General features: G+C 33.8%; 1 protein-coding gene across 17 annotated transcripts in view; it reads right to left on the reverse strand.

Annotated features, from left to right (window-relative positions):
- The window catches only part of Emsy (EMSY transcriptional repressor, BRCA2 interacting), a 95,860-nt gene that overhangs the window by 68,085 nt on the left and 2,165 nt on the right, over positions 1-25,610 (reverse strand). For 8 of the 17 annotated variants that reach the window (XM_063256462.1, XM_063256458.1, XM_063256455.1 and 5 more), the window contains exons 3-8: positions 19,353-19,452; positions 17,697-17,771; positions 16,350-16,391; positions 12,556-12,731; positions 10,536-10,688; positions 7,939-8,198 (exon numbers count right to left, since the gene is read on the reverse strand). In XM_063256462.1, coding sequence (XP_063112532.1) covers positions 7,939-8,198; positions 10,536-10,688; positions 12,556-12,731; positions 16,350-16,391; positions 17,697-17,771; positions 19,353-19,452 — 806 coding nt within the window. The remainder of the gene's footprint in view (positions 1-7,938; positions 8,199-10,535; positions 10,689-12,555; positions 12,732-16,349; positions 16,392-17,696; positions 17,772-19,352; positions 19,453-25,610) is intronic. The other 9 variants (XM_063256457.1, XM_063256454.1, XM_063256463.1 and 6 more) reach the window with 7 other exon arrangements.

The following is a 25,610-nucleotide window of genomic DNA, read 5'->3' on the forward strand; positions in this document are numbered from 1 at the left end:
TATTGAGCATCTACTATGTGCCAGGCATGGTTCTAGATGCTGGGGTAGAAAACTGAACAAAGTTCATACTTTCATGGAATTTACATTGTAGTAAGGGGACAGAAACAACAAACAAATAAAAAAAGTAAAAATATGTCATGTAGATACAAATGGAAAAAATTATAAAGCAAGGTAAGGGAATATAGGATGATGAGGGAGCTATATGATTTTTTACAATAAAATATTAGTGAAGATCTCTGTGTAACATGAAATTTAAGCAGAAACCAGAGGAATAGGGCTATGAACTATGTTGTGACCTAGAAAACAATCCAATTCACAACAAATACAAAAGTCTTAAAATAGAAGCAAGCTTGATACGCTCAAGAAATTTTCCAGAAATAATAAACAGTATTGGAACTTATAAGGTAGAGAACAGTAGGAACTAACTAGAGAAGCAACAGAGGACTAGATCATTTAAGATTATAACAATAGTTTATATAATTAATACATGTTCTTCCTCTCCAAAACCAGTAATTCTAGTCTAGTCGTAAAAAAAACATCAGGGAACTCTAGACACTAGGGTATCATACAAAACACCTAACTAGTACTCCTCAAAACAGTGAAAGTCACCATAAACAAAGAAAGTATGAGAAATTTTCACAGTCAGTAAGTTAAGGAGACATGACAAGCAAATGTAATGTGGATATCCTAGATGGGATCCTGGAACAGAAAAAGACTAAGTAAAACCCAAATAAATCTGAGTAAATCATAAACTTAAGTTAATATTATTGCATTAATATTATTCATTAATTAAAACAATGTATTACAATAATGAAAAACATTAAGAATGGAAAAACTAAATAAAAGGTACTTGAGAACTCTGTACTACTCTCAATTTTTCCATAAAATCTAAAACTGTTTCAAAAATAATGTGTATTTTTAAAAATGCTTTAATATATCTGCTAGGCAGAAGGTATAAACAGAGACAAGTTGGTAAACTCTTATAATAAACCAAGAAGAGATGATGGTGACCACACTGTTCCCAATGGAGGTGATTAAACATGAACTAATTCTGATTATATCTTAAAAGTAAAACCAACAGAATTTCCTCATAGGTTGATGTGGAAAACAGAAAAAGAGAAGCAGGAAAGAGACTTCAAGGTTTAGCCAATATGGTCAAAATGCTGTTGATGATTTAGGGACAATGTATTTCAGAGGGAAAGAATAGTAGAGTAAAAGAACTAACTCCAGCACTGGTTTGATATATTTAAAAACAGAAAGGAAGGCAGTATAGCAAAACTATGTAAGGCAAAGAGTAATTTAAAAAGGAATATGAGACCAAGTTTAAAACCCATAAAAATTTAGATTATATACAAGAATAATGGAAAGCCACAGAAGGATGTTAAACAGAAAAACAACAAAATGTGATTTATATTTAAAACTCTGTTATATAACAAGAGGCAAGAGCAGAAGCAAGGAAAGCAGTAGACCAGGCAAGAAAAACAGGGGATGCTTGAAGTAGGTGTTAATAGTAGAAATAAATAGAAGTCAGATTATTCTGAGACACTGAGAAAACGTTATTGATAACGAGAATGGCAGGGTTAGAAAAAGAACAAAATTAAGAATAGCACGTAGAGCTAATATACACTGGTTTATTTAAGTAATTTCCCAATAAGTCTATGACACAGATACTATTATTATCCCCATTTTATAGCTGAAATTATAAAGACTATATTTATAAATCTGTAACATCACAGTTTTACTTTGAGATAAATATTAACCATCCTATAGCAATCCTCAAAACAGAACATAGTATCTTCTTTCACTGAAATTGTACACTTAGGACAGAAAAATCATTTTGAAAACTCCAAAAAAATTTAAGGAAGAACCTTTCATTTTTACATTGCTCCTTAAGAAGGCCTGAGATTAAATCAGTCAAAATGAGTATATACTGAACTCAATACTCAGTACCTACATTCCAAAGAAGCTTTTATTTTCAGTGTCATAAAGGCTTAGAAGACACAAGTACTTGTTAACTATCTAAGCAGTCAAAGTTACAAACATAAATCTTGACCAGCAAATACCTACATAGAGCTCACTAGCATACTTACATATAAACTTAAATCAGCAAACACCTATAATAAGAATATTAGAAAACAACCAGAAGCATCATATAACTGAGAAGTAAATCAATATGTTAACAGAAACACAAACTTAAGAATCAAGTGAGCCTGCACTTAGATCTTGCTTCTGTCACAAATGGCAGGTGCCTGGACATGTTAAAAGGTTTCAATTTTCATCAGTGCAATGAGGATAATAATACCTACCTTGAAAATGATTATAAGGATTAGATGAGATAATCAAGTAAAGCAACTACATACTAGGCACATAGCAGGTGGTCAATATTTAGCAGTTAACAAATGAACTTATTAGTAATTATTATTCCTACTTAATAAATATTAAAGGGATATCAGTAAAGACATTATAGATCAAATCAATCTGGAAATTCCTTTCATGTATTTTATTTTTGCTTAATAAAAAAATTTTTTTATCTTTACCCCAAATTCTGATACTCCTTATAATCCAAATTGTTGCTATCAACAAAGCTAATTACAAAAGTGATAGCAATTCAGTTTCACTTTTGTCAATTTTGAACCAAGGATAGTTTCTGGAGGCACATAGTTTGTCGAGGCTTAGCAGGAAAGTATGCTAATGTTACTTAGTAATGTCTGTAAACAGACAAAATAAATGGAAGTAATCACATTTATAATCAAATATTTGCAATTTCAGAACAAGAGTACACACATGAGATTCTAATATTAAGACAACAAATTTCAGAAAAATCTAGTCTTTAGGAGTATGTTCTGTAATACAGATACAAACAATACAACTCATCTTGAGATTTTAATGCACAAGATGATTTCTGATTTGTAACGGGGCTACCCAACATTAAATCCACCTTAGAAAAATCTATGTGCCCTTTACATTTACTTATTGTAACAGAGAAATAAAGGGATTTGAAACCAAGTGAACCAACAGTGTTTATTCAGGCCATAATTCAAATTACTGACCTTCTAGCACTCACAAAAACTCCTTAAGAGTGCTGGGACCTGCACCCTAAGGACAAAATGAAAAATATCAATCAAGCACATGAAAGCATAAAGCTATATTCTGTTGCTTTGTTTATATCAGTGCTGTACCAATGTTATATTTAAATAAAGGTACCACATCAACATAGGTGGAGATTTGTCTACACTGAAAATGTAAAACCTATCTGAATTTGAATAAAATCCACAAATTGATATATAATTATACTTAATGTAAAATTATTTTACATAAAACTAAGTTGTCTTCACAGAATGCATGAGAAATCCAAAATGAACGCAGTAACAACCATCTTACGTTCAAAAAATTCTGATTACCCAGAAAAAGATAAAATGAAATAACCTAAGAATATTTATTAAGCCCTACCTATACTCTGCTTATCCCAAGAAATAAAACTGCTGTGACTAAGTACACATGAAATACAAGAGCTTTGTATCTGGAACATAGTAGATGCTCAATAATTACTTGTGAAATAAATTTTATATTCAATTTGTTTTAAAAGTTTATTTTTTAAACTCAGTAAGACAAATCTAAGATTCTGAATCTGAAACTGCATGGTACAGTTCATTAGTGACTTTAAAAATAAAAGTCAATTTTCTGCATTTAACCCCTTTTAAAAGCATCACAAGTCAAACAACCTAAACCATTCCTGGTGAAAAACTCAGAAGGGGAGGAAAAAAAAATATATATAAAATAAATTCTTTAAGACTCCACAGATATCACTTATAGATGAACCCCTATCTAGTATAAGTATTTTTATATAAGTCTAAAGATTGCAAAGTTAATAATGTTAGATGACACTAAACACTCATCACATGTAAAATGTATTAAGTGTTTCCCACCAATTATCCTACTTAACTCTCCCAGTAACTCTGAGAAATAATGCTATCATTTTTGTTGTATAAGAAAACTGAGGCTCAAGGAAGATAACAGAGCTAGTACTATAATAAATCTATGTATTAATTAGCATCTTACATGACAAGCATTTTCTAAACACTAGTGAACACAGTGATAAATAAGACAAAATCTTTTCTCTCAACCAACTTAGTTTCATGGGAGAAACAAAAAGAAGAAAGTTTGCAATATAATATCAACTAGTATAATGAATACAAATAAAATATTGGAAATAGAAACATAGATGGGAGGTAGGTTTTTTTTTAGCTATAACTATATTCTACTATCTCTTAAGATGCAAAATTTTAAAAAATAGGTAAGGAAGTCGGGTGTGGTGACTCATGCGTATAATCCCAGCACTCTGGAGGCTGAGGCAGGAGGATTGTTGCAAGTTTGAGACCAGCCTGAGCTACACTGTGAGCTCAAGGCCAGCTTGAACTGCATAATGAGACCCTGTCTCAAAAAGTACTAGTAAAGTAAAACAGAGACTCAAGTGTAACAGGCTGATGTAACCCAATCTAGGGCCAGCTCAGAAAACAATTAACTATAACATTTGAAAAGTGACATTCAGAAAGATTATCCTGAAGTCATCAAATAAAAATGCAAAACTGATGTCCAGTGTAATATTTAAGAAGTCACCAAAAATAAGTTATTTCAATAGATTGAGGTATATACTTCAGTGAACTGATAAATTTATTTATTTGGAACAGCTCATTATCAACAACATAAACAGAACACTGTTTTCCATAAAATACTTATAAGGGAAAGAAGCTAACTTTTTTTGACTATATTATACTTTTAAGTATCCAATCTCTTTAATCCTTACAATAACCTTCTAAAACTGGCATTACTCTCATCTATGAGGAAAAAGATTTAGAAAGACAAATTTACTTCAGGTCATATTGGAAGAAGTAGATTTCTAACTCGGAACTTTTGAACTTCAAAATTTCCTGCTTCCTTTTTAATATTATACCACTATCCCTTCTCTTAGATTAAAAATACCATCCATTCTTTATTGCTTCTTGTTATTAAGAAAATAAATTTTCACATATTATATAAGAATATCTTGCCAAAAACCTCAAGGAAGTTAAAATGCCATTAATAGGACCAAGAATTCAAAAGTAAAAAACATACACTGAACACAGAACTTAGTGCTATTCCTTTCTCATAATTCTACTAATACCTTATGAAGGAACTTTTTTTTTTTTAAATTTTAAAAGGAACTTTTTTTAAAGGGGAAAAGGCACATAAACTAGTCAAAACAAAAAAGTACTCAGATACAGAGGCATAAGACTTCAGTTCCAGCTAAACTAGAGAGACAGAAAGAGAAACAGAGACAGAGACAGAGACAGAGACAGAGACAGAGACAGAGACAGAGAGGAGAAAAAAAGGAGGAAGAAAGGTGGAGAGAGAAAGAAAGAGGGGGAGAGAAGGGAAGAGGAGAGATGAAAGGAATGATGGCAGCTATAAACCTTTCAAAAGTGGAAAACAGACCAGTCATAAATGAACCACGCCAGTTATGAAAGAAAGACAATTTTCACATGCAAGAAAAAGAGTCAAGAATTGCAAATACAACATGCTTTTGACATGAGGATAAAAGTGGGAGTCAAGAGAAGAAAACTAGTTGAAAATCTGCTGACGAAACATTTAGATCTCTAGCTGCCCTCCCACACATCACAGGAAGACCAGGCACTTAAGAACTGAATCTAAAGGAATCTGTTCACACTACATACAACTAAGGTAACTAAGTGGTACACTTAAAAAAGGGCTAAATAAAAATATAATTTATGGTGAGGTCACCTACATCTATTCCATTTACTCCAAATATTGGCAGCCAAAATTAAATTACTCAAGGCAAGAGATGAAGTCCAAAAAAAAAAAATCCAAGACATTACATACCATGAAAAGTGGAGTAAGTGTTCCTTAAAAAAAACAATCTAGCTAGGAAAACCGATAAGGAGGTTACTAGTCAGCACCGCCCACTCATACACACAAAGTTTACTGCCCACTTTTATATATAAGTAGGTAGCCAGACATTTTTAGAAAATGCTGAAATGAAAGAGATAAAAATAAATAAAATGAACTTACAGGTAAGATAAAGTACATGAAAGAAGAAAACATAAAAACCATCAGATCAAGCCAGTTGTGGTGACACACACCAGCAATCCCAGCACTTAGAAGGCTGAGGTAGGTGGAGCACCATAAATTCAAGGCCAGTCTAGGTTATGTACTGAGTTCAACGCCAGCCTGAACTACATACAAAAACTTTGTCTCAAAAAAAATAAAATTAAAAAATCATCTGATCAAAGAATATAACAATGTTCTAACAGGATTTTTTTTAAAAAGGAATTTTCAGAGTACAAGAAAGACTAGACATTTAAAACATGATAGAAAAAAATGGAAACTCCCATAGAAATATTGAATACAGAATAAAAAGACCTAGTAACACGATCCTATAATCCAAAAAAGCACTCAAAGGCAAAGGCAGAAGTATTGCAAGGTCAAACCCAGCCTGAGCAACTTAGTGACTTAGCAAGACTCTGCCTCAAAATAAAAATTTAAAAGAGCAGGGAATGTAGCTCAGGACAAAATTCCTGGAAGTTCTATCCTTATACTGAGGAAAAAAAACAAAAACAGGAATAGTAATACTTACAGAGCATTTATTATCTGCTAAGCTCTAACAGTTTTCATATTATCTTCAAAACTTTTAAAAGTATCTTTTCTGTATTTCACACATGAGAAAATTTAGGTACACAGTTTAATCTTCCCACAGTTACACAATTGTTAAGTGGCAAAATCTGGGACTGCAACTTAGAAAGTCTCACCTCAAAATCCAAATCTTTAAGCACTCTGCTATAGCAGGTGGGAAAACCAAACAAACAGAAAATGAGAATGGCAAAAGGCAAGAAAGTTAAAGAATCCAACTGAGGCAATTCTACCTCCTGAATCACAGGTAATCCACAAAGAAGTGGAGAAAAACCAAAGGAGTAACTCAAAATTTCTGAGACATGAAAGACATAAGTGTCCAAAATGAGAAGTCATACTTGAGCATATGACATAATCAATAAAATAAAGTCCTACATCAAAGAATATTTCTTTGAAATGTCAGGACTAGGGAAGTTACTAAGACTTTTCAAAGACAAAAACATGACACCAAAACCTGAAAGAACAGTACCTTTAAAATTTTAAGAAAATGACTTCCAACCTAGAAGACTTTACCTAGCTAAACCATGACAAAAATGAAAGGCTAGAAAATTTAATTTGCAACCTGTAATGAAAAGCCTCAAAATATTTCATCCAGCCATATATCCTAAAGTTACTGGAGGATATGCTCTACCAAAATGAATAGATAAACTGATAAAAGAAGAAGATCAGAATAACAGTAAAGAAAAATCCCAGAAATATAGGTGTACAATAGCTACCAGAGTCCATCAGAGTCCAGATTAGTGTGGAAATACTAAAGGTTCCAATAGCATGCAATATTTAGACTACTGACAACTTAAACATGCATACCTAGGGAACAGTTTAGGAATGAATTCATGATAGCATACAAAAAATTTTTTGAAAGACCATATTCCTCCTTTCTTTACAAAAAACCAACTCTGATAACTTTGTTACTTTGGCAAAGTAAAAAATGAGTTTTGGAAGGTATAGTCAGACAAAAGGAGGTTTAAAAAACTTTGCTATTTAAAAAAATTCCAAATGATACTCTAATGATGAAATAAGTCTCAAAGTAAATCTGCTAGCTGTTTCATCATAGGCAAATGATTTAGCCACCTATGGGCAAAAATAATACCAATTTTAATTTTTCTGTGAAGAACTGAACAAGTAAAATATATGAGCATTCCCAGCATACTGCCAAGCACATAATAAGCACTCAGCTATACTTGTTAAATGTACATCACAGTTTCAGAAAGAGATAGAAACAACTGGCAGGCACATACTACATCTACTACATACCTTCTGTGTTGTTGTGTTTGTTGTCTGTGTTGACGGTTTGGTAAAGGTTATTTTCACAGGAGACATGTGGGGTGGTAAGGAGTTAGCAATGCTCTGCATGATGTTGCTCATCTTGGGACTGCCACTCACAGGCACAGTGATCGTCTTTGAAACTGGAACAACAGCCTTTGGAACTTCCTTTAGGACAACAGGAGAGGAGCTAGAAGAGTTTGTTCGCCTTCGTTTTCTGGGTTTTTCATCTTCATCTGAACAGCTAACACCTGAAAGGCAATGACAATATTGCTATATTTATACCAAACTAACATTACGTTTTGTATTTTATTTTTAAAAACCCATGTGTCAGATCAGGGTTACAGTTCAGCAGCACAATGACCTCTTGGCAAATGCAAGGTCCTGAGTTCAATTTCCAGTATCAAAAAAAAAAAAAAAAAAAAAAAAACTATGTGTGATCAAGTCAGTCTTGATCTTTCCCTTTGCCTTACGGCCAATCAACCTGTAAGTCCAATCTATACTTCCTCAGAGAAGCTGTCACTGAATATCTTCTCTCTTTTCTTTAAACCTATGTCCATTATTCCACATCAGTCTTTCTTATCTCTTACCTGTATTTTAGCAATAACCTCCTAAAAGATGTCTATACCTCCACTCTTTCAATTTCTACCCTCTGTCCTACTATCAGTTACAAAATTTCATACCATAGGCAGTGCATTGGCATGATTAAGTTGGCATTAGCAATTTTTATCTTTCTATAAGATGTGGTATAAAATCATTACCATATCATTAAAGGCCTCATATCTTTCCAAGAACACAAAAATATCTTGTTGCACCTAACCATGTTCATTCCTAAAATCTTGGTATGTTAAACCATTCCCCAAAACAACTTAGTACATTCTACTTCTGGGTCTCTACGTAATATTGTTCTTTGTAAAAAGCCACCTACCATGAAAGACCTTTTCATCATCCTGGTATTGTCATCCTCCAAGTTATTTCCTCAGTAAAATACTTTTTACTGCTCATCCAGCATGTTTCCTCTGAGTTTATAAGGTACTTTGTACCTTTTCTTCTATACCGCTTACCACTTGGCAATGTATCTGTTTACAAGCTTATTTCCCATTACTTAGGAGCTAAATCTTATGGCTTGTTTCCCTGGTATGGTATCTTAGACATAAAGTCAGGTGAATAGATAATTGTTTTTACCCCAAACTAATGTCTGTGTGACTTCTCAATATAAAACAACGTACTACTTGGAACTTAAAACTACGTATTTTGAGAAATGGTTTCTTCATATTTGGGAATCCAGTGTTTAAAAAACCATAATAATAAAAAAATAAGTCTGTGGAGCTTATTTTAAAAGACCACCCTGGCTAAATCTACAGAAATCAGTCATAAGTTTAATAGTTCAAGATTCATAGCTTTTGTTTTATATATTAAAACCTTTATTGTTATAGACATGTTTAAAAAAATCAAATTAGATATAATACGATACCAATCTACATTAAAAAAAAATCTCTAAAGCAGGCATAAAAATTATACAGCATGACTCATGGGTTGATAATAAAAGATAACTCCTAACACCTTCATTTTAACTCTGACTCTAATTTCAACTGGGCTGAGAACAACACAGGGTCACCCCTGTCTAAAATAGCAAACACAGCCTCTAAAAATTACAAAGAATCAACTATATCCTGAGTAAAATGAAAATTAAATATTAATGATCTCAATATATAAAAAGCAAAGCAAAAGGTAAAATAAATTTTAAAAGAAAAAGGGGCAGCAATATAAAAGAAAAAAATACATTCCTTCATAGGGTAGAATCAACAAGTTAAAATTGCAAACAAAAATTTTTTAAAAATAGTCAATTAGAAATGTAGACATTCCTCATTTAACAACAAAGGGCAGTTCCTAGAAGCTAGTCATTAAATAAATTAGTCCCTACATGAGGAATCGTATGTATATTACAAGATTCAGTACAGTATAATGTATAACAACATAAATCTATAGTACTGTACTAGACAGTACAATCATCAAAAATTATAGTACCATACTATGGAAGAAGCCACCATAAGGGCACACTGCCACTGACATCCCTCCATGGTAAATCCAAATGAGGGCTGTAAGTCAGAGCAGCAGATTGTTAAATCATTAGATCATTAAACAAGGAATTCCTGAATAAAAGACTTTTAGAGTACTTCACTGACTCTAACAGCTGAATGATATATTATGTGAACTAATAAAAACACTACAAAGATTAGAATCACAGAAGTAAATGTTGACTACATGACATAAGTATATTCCTTCAGTATGTATTCACATTTCTAGTCCATTACAATCAAAACAAGTGAATACTTGAAGGAGAGCACTGTTTAAAGGCAGATCCCCCAAAAAGAACAAAGAGAAGATACTTCTCAAACTGTATAATGGATTGAAAATCAATACACACCTAGTCACATAGACAGAAAGGAACTCTTTGAAATCTTCAAAAACTAACCACTGGTAATGCTAGTGGCCTGATGATTTATTCCAGGAAGGCAGATCTAATCAGAGCCTACCCTGCAATATTTAGCCAAGATGGCCCTGGAAACACTGAGAGTATCACTTACTTTTGACATAAACAGTACTTCCACTTGGCAAGACAACTACATTGGAGGCAGGACTGGCAGGTCTTGGAGACTTAACCGTTGCTATGCTGCCACTTGGAACGGGGGTAGAGGTTGGGGTTGACGTGGTACTTGTGTAGGAATAACAAACCACTACTGAAGGAACGATAAAAAAGTTTGCTGTTAACTTTCACCAGAGGCATACAGAAAATTTATTTTTATTGCAGGCCAATTTTAACGTTTTCACGTGATCAAAAGTTAAGAGGCCAATACTAGGTACTATGTCCACAGGTTAAAAAGTACTAACAGCTTTCCTAAAATTAACATCTAAACTGAGTTTTCCCCCCATTATTTAATAGCTTGTTTACAGGTGACTTTGACAATAGACAAAAATATAGTCACAAAGAAATCAACTTTAAAATTATACAAAGAAAAATGAAAATCATTTTTCATTCACAGCAATGGCATCCACAACAGGCAAATATTTGTATCTCCTTTTAGTACTATGTGTCAATGATGGGGTGATGGATAATTTTTCCCTAACCACGGCTATTTCCAATATATTATTAGGGAAGAAGCAACATAAATTTCTTTTATATAAATGAACTCACTAGTCATTTGCCATGCAAGTGATGCAAAAATAACTCAACTAAAATAACAACATCAAATTTCAACCTTTTTCATTCAACAAAGGGAAACAGTTCAATCAACAGTAAGACAGGTACTATTTACTGAGTAACCAGCACTATGCTAAATCCCCTTCATACATTATCACTAATTCTCCCACCATGACCACATTTTAAAGATGAGGATCCCAAAGCTCACAAATGCTAATTCATACTGAAGGTTACAGGGCTAGGAAATGGCAAAATACGATTCAAACACAGATTTGACTATTGGAAATCCTACATTCTTACCACTCTTCCGGAGAGCTAATAGATAGAAAAAATAAAAGTGGGAAGAGAGGAAAGATGCCTCTCCAACAACAGAGTAACAGTAACCCAAAGAAGGCAGTTTGTACACTGACAACTACTTCCTTACAGATTTAACTATCTTCAGCCTAAAGCAGCCTAGCATTCAAGAAGAGTGTCTCATTCCACTCCATGGCCATATCGTTAGCAATTGCTCAGAGTAATGTGACAAATGCAATGTTTTTAGGTCCACTGTCATGCAAAAACCTAAGCTACTAGAGTCAATTCAAATATGGTGGTCTCAGAATTCAAAGATTTTTAAAGCATGTGTCAATTAGTAGATTGAACTGTTAGAGTATTCTGGCACAACAGAGAAGCAAAAGTACAAAATGAACAGATTTATTGAGTTGAGGATGTGGAAAGGAGCACACAACCCATGGCGACTGGGTTGTCTCCTTTCACCAGAAACAGAGAGGCAGAGGGTTACAGGACCTCTGATTGAAGCGGCACATGGGGTGGGTACTGATGACATGTGAGGAACCGAGCTGAATTCTCTGTGCGTGCAAACAGGAAGGGGAATTCCAAATAGAGCTGAAGAAGAAGCAGGAAAAGTAACCACCACCATAACTGTACAGTAATTTATACTAGGGCAAGAACCTTTCATAAATAACAAAAAGGAATTTCTAAAATCTTTTCATCTGCCAGGTAATGAATTAAGCACAGTGTCTAAAGCAGAAAAGTAGTGTATACCACCAACTGCAGAAGACAAAAGTAGAGCTTTGTTTTCAGCAATTAAACATGTTATCTAATTCATTCTGTAATGGCATCCATTAAAGTCTTCTATCCACTTCTAATAAGAAATGGTGATGTCAAACTTCATTTCAAGAAGGGTTTTTGTAATTTTACCATTAACATAACACATTTTCAACAAAAAGAAGATTAATTTTGGCTGAGACTACAAATTTTCTAATTTGTAGCTTCAGCACAAGAGTTGCCCACTATGTTTCATAACCTTTAAATACTACAATAAAGATAAGATTAAAAAAAAAAAAGGATAACTTTTCTTGAAAATTCTGAGGAAAACACTCTCTAAATAGTATTTTCCTACTCACCTTCTTTGCTTCCTGTTTCTGCAGGCACGGGAAGAGATGCATTGTGCTGAATAGCTGCATTGGCAACAGCATTAGCTGTTACAGTGAATGCTGTTTGGGGAACTAGTCGGGGCATCAGTGGTACCAATCGACGACCTTCAATGGACCATTCTGAAGAGCTATTAGGTCCAGACATACTAAACAAAAGAGAAAACACTGCTACAAGGGCTCTCAATTACTAAAAACAAATCAAATATAACACTGAATTATAAAAAGGACCCTTAATGAACAAAGAGACTTCATTTTAAGCAAGCAAGATCAAAATTATGTATAACTAGAATTCAAGGAATGCCACAAACTTAAGTTCTTATATATTTCATTCTATAATCTGAATCTTACAATGAACATAATTGAAACTATGGTATATTTTTCTATGGCTTTTAAATAAATACTAGTTTTGGTTTCATTGTTTCACTAACAAAAACTAGCATTTTTAGTAAATTTTAGAATGAAATTTTGTAATTAAACCATGAAAGTAAAAAGCACTCATAATACTAACACTCAGGTCTTCTTTAAAAACTGAAAATGGAATTCACTGAACCTTTGCAAAATTATGTATCTGCCTGCATGGCCAGAGTTTCTAAAGGCTTTTAAATAAGGGAAATTGAGGCAGTAAACGAGGGGAACTAAGTATTAAAGAAGAAAGTTATATACATAACAGTATGTGCTACTAATGATTTTATTATACTACATTATATTACATATACAGTGCCTTCCTGTTAAAAATAGACCAGATCTAAGGACACTAAAAGAAAACTGCCACTATGTTATTTGTATTTATGTATACCACCATTCATTCTAAGAATAATTTGGGTTATTTAGACTTTCTCCTCAACAGACACTACTATGTTTCTCTACTCGACATTTCTTGAGTGAGTTTCATCCTGAGAATCTGACCAGAGGCTGAAATACCAAAAAAAAGAGTTGTCAGCTGGGTCTGTGGTGTACACCTATAATCCCAGAACTGAGGAGGGCAGAGGGAGAAAGATCGTAAGTTCAAATCCTCCCTCAGCAACTTAGTGAGAGCCTGTCTCAAAATAAAAAATAAAAATGGCTGGGGATGTAGTTCAGCATGAAGGCCCTCAGTTCAATTCCCAGTACCATAAAAAGAAAACTGTCACTTCTCTTGACTTGGCTCTATGAATGACCCAGACTAATCACTAGTACCTAAAATTAACATTCACCTAAAACTAATCAATTGCTTCATAAAATCAGAACTATTTCTATATATTTTTTGAAACCATGGATTCTACAATGTAACAGCATTTAAGAATCTATATACACTGATTCAGATTTAGAGGGACTACATAAAAGCCATGATTAGTGGGTAGCAGAATAATGATGATGGTAAGGGTAGAAATGAAAGTTAAAATCAGTTAAGAATTTACTATATGAGAGGCATTGTTCTAAACATTTTATGTGTATTAATTCATAGTTCCCTCAACAATCTTGTGAAATTGGGAGTCTTATTATTTCCATTTTATAGATGGTAAAATTGAGCCAGAAGACAGGCTAAATAGCTTTTCTAAGGTCCACAACTAATCAATGTCTCCTTCAACTAACATATTTCAGCTATTTGGCACATATGACAAAAACATAAAATGTTACAAATGAGGGGGTTTTTTTTGTTTTTTTTTTTTACAAATGAGTTTTATGTCTAAACTTTTGCCCTTGATTTGTATCAACTGGGAACTCAGTGAATGGAAGAAAAATTACAACTTAAGAATTTAAGTACAGTTCGAAAAGGAATTTCTAAAAGCTGATGAATTGAACTGAGTTACTGTGAAAAATCTATAAAGTCCTTCATTTTAACACAGTCCTACCTAAGGCAAAAAAAGAGGGCTCCCTGAAACCCCAATAACTGACAAATTTAAAAGTTCCATAGTATACTAGTTTGGAAACAAAGAGTGGTGTGAACAAGAAAAGTAGAAAAGAGCTATAGCTAACTGTTAAAGGAAAAAATTCTAAAAGCTGTTCAGGCCCAAGGATTTAGATAATGGCATAAGCACTTGCTGGCAAGCATGAAGTTGTGAGTTAGATCCCCGGTACCAAAAAATATATATATATATAAATATATATACACACACACTATTCAATATTTTTTGGCCTATTTTATTATGCTATCATTTTATTAGATCATTACTTATTAACTTGGTTGGTGTGAGTTTACCACACTAATAAAGTGATATCTACACTTACCTGGTGCATTGTTTAAATTGTAGCAGAAATTACAGAAGATTAATCATTTAAAGTCATGAATATAGGCTTTTATTAAAAAGAGAAGCTTGCAGTGTAAAAGACAACTGCAACTTTTTTAAAACTTTATAAATCTTCTGAATTTCCACTCATGCAAACATGCTTGAATTTTTTAAATGAGTGAAAAATGTTAGAATTAGATTAAAATTTCCTATCTGTTTAGTAATGAGTATAAATATGCATTAGTTACATAAGTCATCTCAACTAAATTTACAAACTAAACATCTTACTGCAGGGCTTCACTGAGATGCCTTAGTCTCAGTATCATACCTCTGTTTATACTAATATGGCAAAGGAGATAGAAACCTTGCTCTAGTCTGTATTTCAAGAAATTTAAAATGATATTAATTAAATCACCTTGGCTGTCACATCATTCTTTGGTGTGAAAGGAATGGTTACTCCTCACACAGAAACACAGTATCCTGGAATGTCTGACTAACGGTGAAAGGAAGGGTTAAAGAGCAGAAATTCCAGACAGCCACTTTATTCCGTCAACATGGGTAAGTACAGCCCAATTTAAAAATCTGAAGCTTTAACATTCTGTCATAAATCAAATCTGAATTATAGCATCAGCCTTAGTATGTGGCTTGGTGCCAAACAATAAATGTGTTATGCTTTAAGCCACAAGCAAGGCTCCTTTTTGATCTCAGACACCCCACTCCTTTTGTTCCCTTTCCTTTGTGTGCTCCATCTTGGCTTTCTCATCACTTTTCAACCACATTCCTTCAGGCCTTAACTGCTCTTTGGCGTGGGGGAGGGCAGGGAAAGGAGAAAGGGAATGCAGTCAGTTCACATGCATTCCTCTCACTGTTTTTTCAAACTCCGAGTATGAAGCCCTCCTATACATAATCTCTGGAACTAAGCTCTGTTGATATTTCTAATGGAAAAGCGCAATCACCCAGTCCTCTACTCACTAACTCTTGGGCTCATCAAGTAAATACAGTGTCTGGTAAAACTAAAACCACAATGTAAAATATTAAAACAGGAGTACAAAAAGACCTAAACAGCTTAAAATTATACACTGAAGTAAACTCTTTTCAAAAAATGAAATTCATATATTAAGGAAATCAAAATGAGAGAGAAAAAAAAAGAGGAAACACAGGCAGATAAAAGCCAACTCTCAATTATCCATGCTAATGGAGAGAGGAAGGAAAGGGAGAGGTTAACTAGATTAAAGAAACTCACATAATATCCAAAAATATTTTGGCAAATACTAGTAAATTCTTCACCAAATCTTTTCCAGGACAACTAACAAGTATTAAAATTACTAATTAAAATTTTCACCTCCTCTCCCTTCCCACCCTCTGACTAGAGGTACTCCCAAGCAGCAAAATGGCTAAAGGGTGGGAAGTATTAGGAAGGGGAGGAGGGGAAGAGAAGGAAAAGCAAGGGGCATGGTTAATTCATAAACGGAATAATGTGCCCCTGAATAATTGAGAGCTTTAATTTGGAAATAAATACAAGAAAAAGCCTGAAATAATAATAACCTATTTGCATACCTGTAACTTGGTCTTTCACCCAAATATAAGGATAAATTCATTCTTTAAAGGGGAAAAAAGGAAAAGGAGACTAAATAAATGTTATCCTTTAAGTATGACACTGATGCATCAACTTACAACTAGTTGTCCCGCAATATTGTTCTAACGTTTCTAAGATACTAATTTGTCTCTAAGTGCCTCTGAATGCAACTTACTGTTTACTATTTTATTATCTAGCACACAAATTTCCTATTACCAGTTCTCATATTAGGATTTAGACTCAGTTATCATTTTTAGAGAATCCCAACTCAAAAGTCTGGAGCAAATTAAAAAAGGAATACATTAGTACTTGAATGTTTCAACCATGTTAGCCTGACAAATAAATACTGTACTAAAATGTTCAATGGAAATTTTCCAATTTTTACAGTGCATACCTATCACTAAAGAATCTCAAAATTCTTGATAAACTGCTAAACTTTCAAACTATGATGTTAAAAAAAAAAGCACCCCATTTTATGTGTTAAGTAAAATGAGGGAGAATAAAGAACACAAAGCTAACAGGTCTTTTGTGGTAAATGCAAATTCTGCCAATTAGTTTAAATACATAGTTTAAGGTATCACATTAGGGAAATGCATTAAATTTTTCCTTTAGTTTAATTTCACATTAAAACAAAAATTAAAAATGAATAAATTATATTTTAACATATTTTTATGAAATATTTCTATCATCCTATATCAACACTTTAAGGATAATTTCTGTTCCTTTCTATTCTTAGGAGGCACTGTCTCCATCTATACTCAATACTTGATCCCTGCCCTCAGTCCACCCTCATCCCACCTGTCAAACAGTTGTAATGATTTCAAAACAATTTGATGAGTCCTTTGCCATTTTACTTTTACTTTTTAAAGTAAATTAAGATATATGCATGTCTTACAAGCAAAAAATATGTTAGGGTTTTTCTCTATCTCAAAATACACGAAATAGAGCTACATACAAAAAAGTTATGCCTAAAATAATATACATATCAAATACCCATTACAAAGAACCCCTAAGGGACTTTCAATTTGAGGAGGCACATTATTTTGTTACTTTACTTAAGTGAATCATCCGCTAAACCTTGGTGGTCTTTAGTTACACAGAAATTACCCTGTAACAGGATCTGACCTACGTATTTTAAGGTAGCCTAACAAAATGCAAAAACCATAACCAATTGAACAAACAATGACCACTATGGTCAAGATGCCTGAGCGGAAATACTGTTATTAAGATAAAGTACTCAGGAATCTGCTACACAACAGGAAGACTGTTTCAAAGCTATGTTATACTATGTCATAAAAAAATCAGGGGTGGTATGACTAATGGCTTACTTATGTGCAATTGTTGTTAACCGTTCATCGTTTACTGCTCTCCGAACTTCAGCACGGTGGCGTTCTGTTGAGATGCTATGAAAAAAAATAGCCATTATAGAACTCTGCCAAGCAGGCAGCTCTTTTCTATACTTTTATTAATGTTTAAGTCAACAGGCGGGGTGGGGGTGCTTTCTGAAAAGGCATAGTAGGAGCCTAAGATTGTCAAATGATTCAGTCTTAGAAAAAGACTCATACTGATTCTGTGTAACTGTAGAAAGAATTCGTTACAAATTAGAAATCACAAAAAAACAAACACAGCCTTATATCAAGGCATTACTTCCAAATCTCAGATATATCTGATCATACAAGATTAGCAGAGCTACCTGTTATCTAAAGAGACAAACTGATGTTCAATGGCCTCCTAATCATGGCTGCTGAGAAGACTTTAGCATTTAGAAGTCTTCTAAGATCTTTTCTAAAGCTTAAGAGTCTATAATTTTATGTTCAGTAAATATAATAAAGGAATGAAAGTAGCAAGACAATCTGTAACCTGTGGCTATGTGCTATGAAACTTAACACTGAGGTAATAATCTTTTATTATTCAACACTTCCAACTATGTATCTTATATTATGTATCTTATATCTTATATTACCAGTGGTAAAAATATGCTTATATTAATCTTGTACTTGACTAAACATGTAAAATATTAAACAGCTTTTTTTTAAAGGCTATACCGTTCTATTCACAAATAATAAAAGATCAGTCTTCCAACTGTATTCTTCACTATTTAAGTTGAACCTATACGATGAATTGAAACATTTAAGGGATTAAAAAGCAGAATTTATGAAAAAACATACAACAAAACAATAAGACTGAGAATTTAGATTAACTGCATCCTTACATTAGTATTATTAAATAACAGGAAGAACCTCATTCATCTTTTCACTTAAAAAATAATAGGACAGAGTATCTTTCAACATAAACGCCAAACAGTTAAAACGAAACACTTTCTGAGAAAGCTTAAAATGTCAGAATCAAGAAAAATGTGAAGGAATATCCTGCCTTTCCTCACAATATCCCACCCAGCTTTCTCAGAGTAGTTTTTGCTCTTTCTTCTTTTATTCAACCCAGCCTCATACTGCAGAATCAGCTTCTCCCTCACTCTTCACTTTTACTTTTTCAAATAAACTTTGCAAAACAAATGAAAGAAAGAAAAGTATTAAGGAAACTCTTCAACTGGAATTTTTTATTGGATCGAAATGCCACTCTAGTGCAGTTGAAGGAAGACTACACTTAACGCTATGACTACATAATTATCACCCAGTTACATGTTAAGGAATCTTCCTTGCATATCTCTCTTCCCTCCAACAAATGCCACCTTAGATCTTCATATTCATTTGCTGTCAGTTTTTCTTTCTTCCATTTTCATCAAACATACTTGCCTTTCCCAGGTGGACCAAAACTAAACTTGCCTTTAACCCTTTCTGATGGGATTACAGAACAAAGGATAAACTGCAAAATTTTCTGGAAAAGAGTACACAAATAGGATAGGATCTCTAAGCACCAACAATTTGAATACTTCTGTTCTTCAATTTAATCTGAGAGTGGAAAGTAATAAACACCCTCAAAATGAAATTTCTAGAATAACACCTCCCAAACTTATGACAATTTACCTAAGAACTTTTGAGAGTTCTCCAAGAAGATCCTTTTTTTCCTTGGTGAGATCTCCCTGTGCTCGAAGTGCAGTGATAACGCCAGCATATGCCTCCAATTCTAGAAGAAGAAAATTATTTTATCAAGGTAGGCCTTCAGTATTTTAACACTATGGCTATGCCTAAACTTCAGGGCTAAAAACTTAAAATCAGTCAAATGTAAGTTTTTTTTAAGTCCTTTCAAAAACTTTATCTAAGGATTTAAATGTGGCTTTTACAATTTGTATCATTTTGTTCTCTATTGTTTCACAGTTGTCCTGTATGTAACATGTTCAGGCAGAAAACAATCTAACAAATTTACAACAGGAATCCCCAAGTGATATAATGAGACTCATTAAAAAAAGTTTTTAGCATTACTGAAAAGCATTTTCACTGATCAACTTTCAAAATAATTCCATAGCCCTGCTTAAAAATTCAAACTACCACTTCCTTTCTGGCTAGGTGAGAGTACAGTGAGCACTGTGCAACATAGTTTCTCTTATAAAAGAAACTTAAAGTATTAGTAACTTCAAAAAGATACCTAATAGGAAACAAAGAGCCAGATCTTTTATAAATAGGAAGAGAATTAAAAGATTTGGAGGAATGGGGGATAGAGGAGGGAAGGGAGGGAAAGAAGACATATTAAGAGGTGTCCATGTACATGTACCAACTCCCCACAATGAATGTATTCATTATGTACTGCAAATATGTACATAATAAAAAATAAAAAATAAAAGTTAAAGGAAAAAGAAAATTTTTGTTTGTTTTTTGAGACAACGACTCACTATGTAGCCCAGGGTGGCCTTGGAACTTACAGCAAGCCTTCTGGCTCAGCCTTTAAAAAAGAAAATCTTTAAAAAATAAAATAAAATGCGTCTTTGCAATGGCCACAATAAGAAAAAAGTCTGGCTCCATCACTGCTACTTACTAATTGGGCCATCTCAGACAAATCCTTTCTTATTTGTGAACCCATTTCATTATTTAAAAAGAACACTCTAGGTACTTTCCAGATCTAAGATCCTCTATAGCTACAAAACTATCATCAAAATGACTAATTAGAAAACATGAAATGTTCTTAAAGCAACTAGGTTATTATTTAGTGAATACCAAACCAGAGAGCTTTTTTTTGGTACTGGTGATTGAACTCACAACCGCAAGCTTGCCAGGCAGGCGTTTATGCAACTGAGCTAAATCTCAGGCCCCAGACAGCTTTATTTACTCTTTCATAGAAATAGCCATTACAAATCTATCAATCCCTCTTATTGGTTAAAATATAAAACTACAAGTCTTCAACAGCCCCAAGTAAAACATACATGCATACCATTGTAGCTTGTGTACTTCTCTCCCACAGACTAGAGTGCCATGTGATGTGCTTTGGGCCAATATTGGAAATAATACTTGCTAAAACAATATTGGAAACAATACTTGCTAAAAATGAGAACTTGGGGCCTTGCTCTCTTAGAGATACCAAGCTCCAAAGCAGCCCAGAATGAAAGGCCACATGAAGAGAGAGGTCCAGTCATCTCGGCTAAACTACCAACTGCACAAAGAGAGATAAAAGAGATCTCAGACAATACCAACAACTTATAGAATAGAAAGAAATGATGTACAGATGCTTTAAGTCATTAATACTCTGAAACAAGTATATATAAATAAATAGAATGGTAAGGAATATATATTCAGACTAGATTATCTTCATAATCAAGGTGCCACAACAATTTGCTACTTGCCAGTGCCTGACATAAAACATAATATAAGCTAAATAAATGCATGACTGCAGACTAGGTATATTACCAGTAACACACTAGTAGTCTCATTTAGTTAACATTATTCACAAGTCTGTCAAAAGGAAGCTTTATATAGAACAGTGGTCCAGTGGTCCAACGATATTAAATAGAAATGGCTGATCCAAATGAATTAACCAAAGTGTACACTCTGTGTGTTCAACCTGTACTGGATACTATGTTGACATTTCCTGGAATTTCTCCTGAAAGACAAGCTCTGCTGTTCTAGACAGTAAAGGAAATACTTAATTCTAGGAGACATGAAGGAAAAACTTAATTTCAGGAAACATTATTTCTGCTTTTAACAGGCCCAGAGTAGAGAAAGGGACTGAAAATAACCAAGTAAAAATTAAGTATACTCTAAATATTTATAAATATTTTATTCAACAAATCAATATTGAGTCCTATTACATACATGCTATATAGGGTGTTAGGTCATGCTGTAAAGAAGTTAACTGTAAAATACAGCTACTATGTAATAAATCCTCAAGAAATTATAATAAAGCTTACTTACAGCAGTAAATGAACAGCAGTAAATGAACAGAGGAGAAAGTTATCATCTAACCTGGAAACAAGCTTTAATTAGAAAAAGAAAAAAATATCTATGCTCCAGGCAAGAAGGGAAAGGAAGGCAAATGTGGAAAAGGAGAGTAAAAGAGTAACAGAGCAGATAGTGTTTCTTATTATTTCAGTAACTTCCAGTTACAGTGACTACATTTGAGAATTTGATATTAAGGGAAGCAAAATTATGTATAGTTAATAATAGAAATCAAACTATTCATAGAATATTACTACTATTACCATTACTATTACAGTACTACTACAAAGTACCACAGAAATATTTGTAGAAACACAAGTTGACCATTTTTATGGGTATCTTCAAATCTTGATTGTTTTCAGTACTGAGGATCAAACCAAGAAGCATTCTACCACTGAACTACATTTCAGCTCTACTTTTTTTTTGAGACAGGGCCCAGGAGAGATTCAAACTTGCAATCCTCTTGATTCAGTCTCCCAAGTGCTGGGATTGCAGGTATGAGCCATTATGCCCACTAGCTTCATAATGTGTCTTAAAGTTGGTTAAATTTTTGGTGTCCTTTTTGGTGCCATTCCACTGTAATGTTAACTCCTATAACACACAACTATCATGAATTAAGTACACGCAAACACCTCAGAAAACCAAAAGATTTAGCTGTGCATGCTGTCATGCACCTGTAATCCAAGCATGCCAGGAGACTGAAGCAAGAATGCAAGTTTGAGCTAAGCCTGAGTAACTTAGCAAGAACTTACCTAAAAAAAAAAAAAAAAAAAGAATGGAGAACTTAGTACAAAGGACCTGGGTTCAATCCCCAGTACCACAAGAAAGCAAGAAACCAGGGAAAGAAGGAAAGTGGAAAGAAGAAAGGAGAAAGAAAATTTTAAATTTACCAAGTCTTTTTTTTTTTGCCAAACTATTTTTATAAAACCCTCAACTCATTCCATTTAAACAAATCGTCCATTGAATTCTATTACAGTACATAAAACCCTACATGGCTAGAGTTATATAGTTAAAAGTAATCATAAAAATTGGGCAAGGCCTGTGCTAATGGTTTCTATCTAGCTGTCCCCCAAAGTCTCAGGTGCTCATAGCCAGGGCTTTTGAAAGCTAATTGAATCATATGAGCAATACAGCAAAATGTGTTAAAAAGTGGAACCTGATCAGAAAAGGAAAGCCACTGGCAGAATGACCTGGAAGAGCATAGCTCCCTCCTCTGTTCTCCTCTGTCTCTCTTCTTTCTGACCACCATGAAGTGAGCAGCCTTCCTCCACTCAGGCCCTTCCACCAAACTTTGAGACATGCAAGAACTGAAACTTCTGAAACAAGAGACAAAAGAAACTTCTCCTTATTTAAGTTATGATGTCAGGTATTTTATCCCAGGGATAAAGAAATTAACTAAGACACACTGTAACCTCTGCACTCTGAGAGGCTCAGGCAGGAAGATAACAAGTACAAGTCAAGCCTGGGCAACTTAGGGCTAACTAGACCAAAACTCAAAACAGGCTGGGGATGCAAATCTGGACCAAGACCCTGGGTTCAAGGCAGGAGAGGATGGGGGCAGAACTGACAGGTCTTTATCAGTGGTACATTCAGTATATCATAAAGAATCTCTGTCCCAAAGTCTTTATAATTAAGTAAAATCTTTTTAGCATTTTACATTAACATAATTTATAAGTATGTTTAAAATAACAAAGCTAATTCTTAAATACATTGTCCTCTCTAAATTTAGGATCTGGAGCTAGTACTTGAAGGCAATTCAAGGTTCATTGTTATGATGATGAGCAAACAAGTGCAAAGGAAGTCTTCCAGCTAAACACTATCAAGGGCTGAAAGTGTCAATGACATTACCAGGTAGGATACATGTTTTCTTTTGTACAGAAGGAGCTCTCCAGCAGCATTACTCACACAGCTCTTACTAAAATTAGGAATAAATTTAGCATTATTTATTTTTCAGTTTTATTTGCATTTGTTTCAAGGTTAACTTTACTGTTGCTCCCCTAACTTTTTGTTCATCTTTTACACCTTTTTCTTCTGTGCAGTCTTCTCTTCTGGTTTAGGAATAGTTTGCTCCTTTTCAAGAAGCAGGGAAAAGCTCACATATGGGTAATCTTACTCCAAATTCTGTAAGTATCAGAGCATGTCTTGGGTGGCTTGTTCACTTGGTGTGTTGGATGAGACTATACATCTAAACTCAAAAATTTAGCATTCTGCATTAAGCATGTGTAACAATTATTCAGTATTCCTTCTGGGCCACTAAACCCATGTCCAGCTCCACTGTTCTTCCTAGGCATACTTACTAACTCCCCATTGTAACACAATGGTACACATTGCTTCTGCAAAGTGACATCTTTTTAATAGTTAGTAGTTTTTCAGATATGCATAGCCCTGGGGAGCTTCAGGAGTATTCTTTCTTTTACTGAGTACAAAGATGTTAGTCTCTTGATTTGCATAATTTTTGTGGGGTTTTCTGGGTTAATACCATACCATTCTCATTTAACACTTCATCCACTTATAAACCATACCATTACCATTTATCATTTCAGCCACTTATGGGGAAAAAAGGGGATTAATTTGGGCTTAAATATTATCTTTTTCGGAGGCAGGGGTACCAGGGATAAAACACACCACCTCATGCTTGCTAGACAGGCAATGTGTTGCTGAGCTACATCCCTAACCCTATTTTTATTTTTAAACATAATCTCTTGATTCAAAGTCTCCAAAACCCAGAAACCCCAATTCTAGCTATTGCCTTTGTGATCTATTCCTCTGCAATTAGTTCAGCTATAAAATAAGTGAGTCTAATTTTACAAATGACAGTAAGTTATATTAACTGCATGAGCGTGTAAAAAACTTTTCAAATTAATGTTGTTTGTATATAAGATTAAAAAATAGATGGATGATAAACCCCTCCCATGAAAAACATGTCTCCTCAACTTGCTAAAACAACAATGCTAAATTCAACTCCAGTGAGGCGTATCTGTAATCCTAGCTGCTTAGCAGAAGCCCAAATTTGAGCCTAGTCTGGGCAACCTAGAAAGACCTTGTCTCAAAATAAAAAATGAAAAAAAGGACTGGGGATACAGCTCAATAGTAGAGTATGCCTCAGTTCTATCCCAAAAAACTGTAAAAATAGACAAACAAACAATGCTAAGAACAGGTTTGAAATCCTCATAGTGTCATGAGGGGAACTATAAAAGGGGAAAAAATATTAGCAGGCTTGAGTAGCCCTAATTCTATTTATCTACATATAGGAATTCCCAAAAAAGATTTCCTCTGAAGCATTTTGTAGTTCTTTAAATAATACAGTCTAAAAGCCAGGCATCATGGTAGGCCTTTTATCTAAATAATTCACTGCTAAAACATTTATTGCTCATTTTCAAATTATTTTTTTTCTTTTATTTCATCCATTGTGTAACCCGAAGCTCAGCAGTAAATAAAAGCTCCTAATAGTCAAAGACAGCATTTCTCAATACAGATTTTCATTTCAACTATATGACATGGAAAATAATTTGAGTAACTCCTCTCAAATTTCTTTGAGATGGCACATAACTTAATACCATTCCAGATGCAAGACAAAGTTGGTTCATTACATACAACAGATGCCTTGACATTGGGGCTTAATTCTCTCCCTAAAACACTTAAGAAAGGCTGCTATAAAAGATGCACATTAAGCTGTTAATTAATAAGCATAAAGTATGTTTTATTATTAATAGTAAAACATAATTGGGGAAGTAGGTACAGCTCATATTAACTTAGAATTCAGAAGTATTTGTCATTCATACATACATTCAAGATGGTTAAATGTATGCTGAAGTGAGACAGAAAATCGTTCAGATACTGACTATAGTGTCAGCATTACCTCAGGTCTTAAACTTCATCTGTAAAATGGAGGCAAAAAATAATAATAATAAGCCTATC

Source organism: Cavia porcellus, unplaced genomic scaffold (assembly GCF_034190915.1).
Source record: "Cavia porcellus strain 051 isolate PalLab524CR breed Dunkin Hartley unplaced genomic scaffold, mCavPor4.1 scaffold_9, whole genome shotgun sequence".
Classification (NCBI taxonomy): domain Eukaryota; kingdom Metazoa; phylum Chordata; class Mammalia; order Rodentia; family Caviidae; genus Cavia; species Cavia porcellus.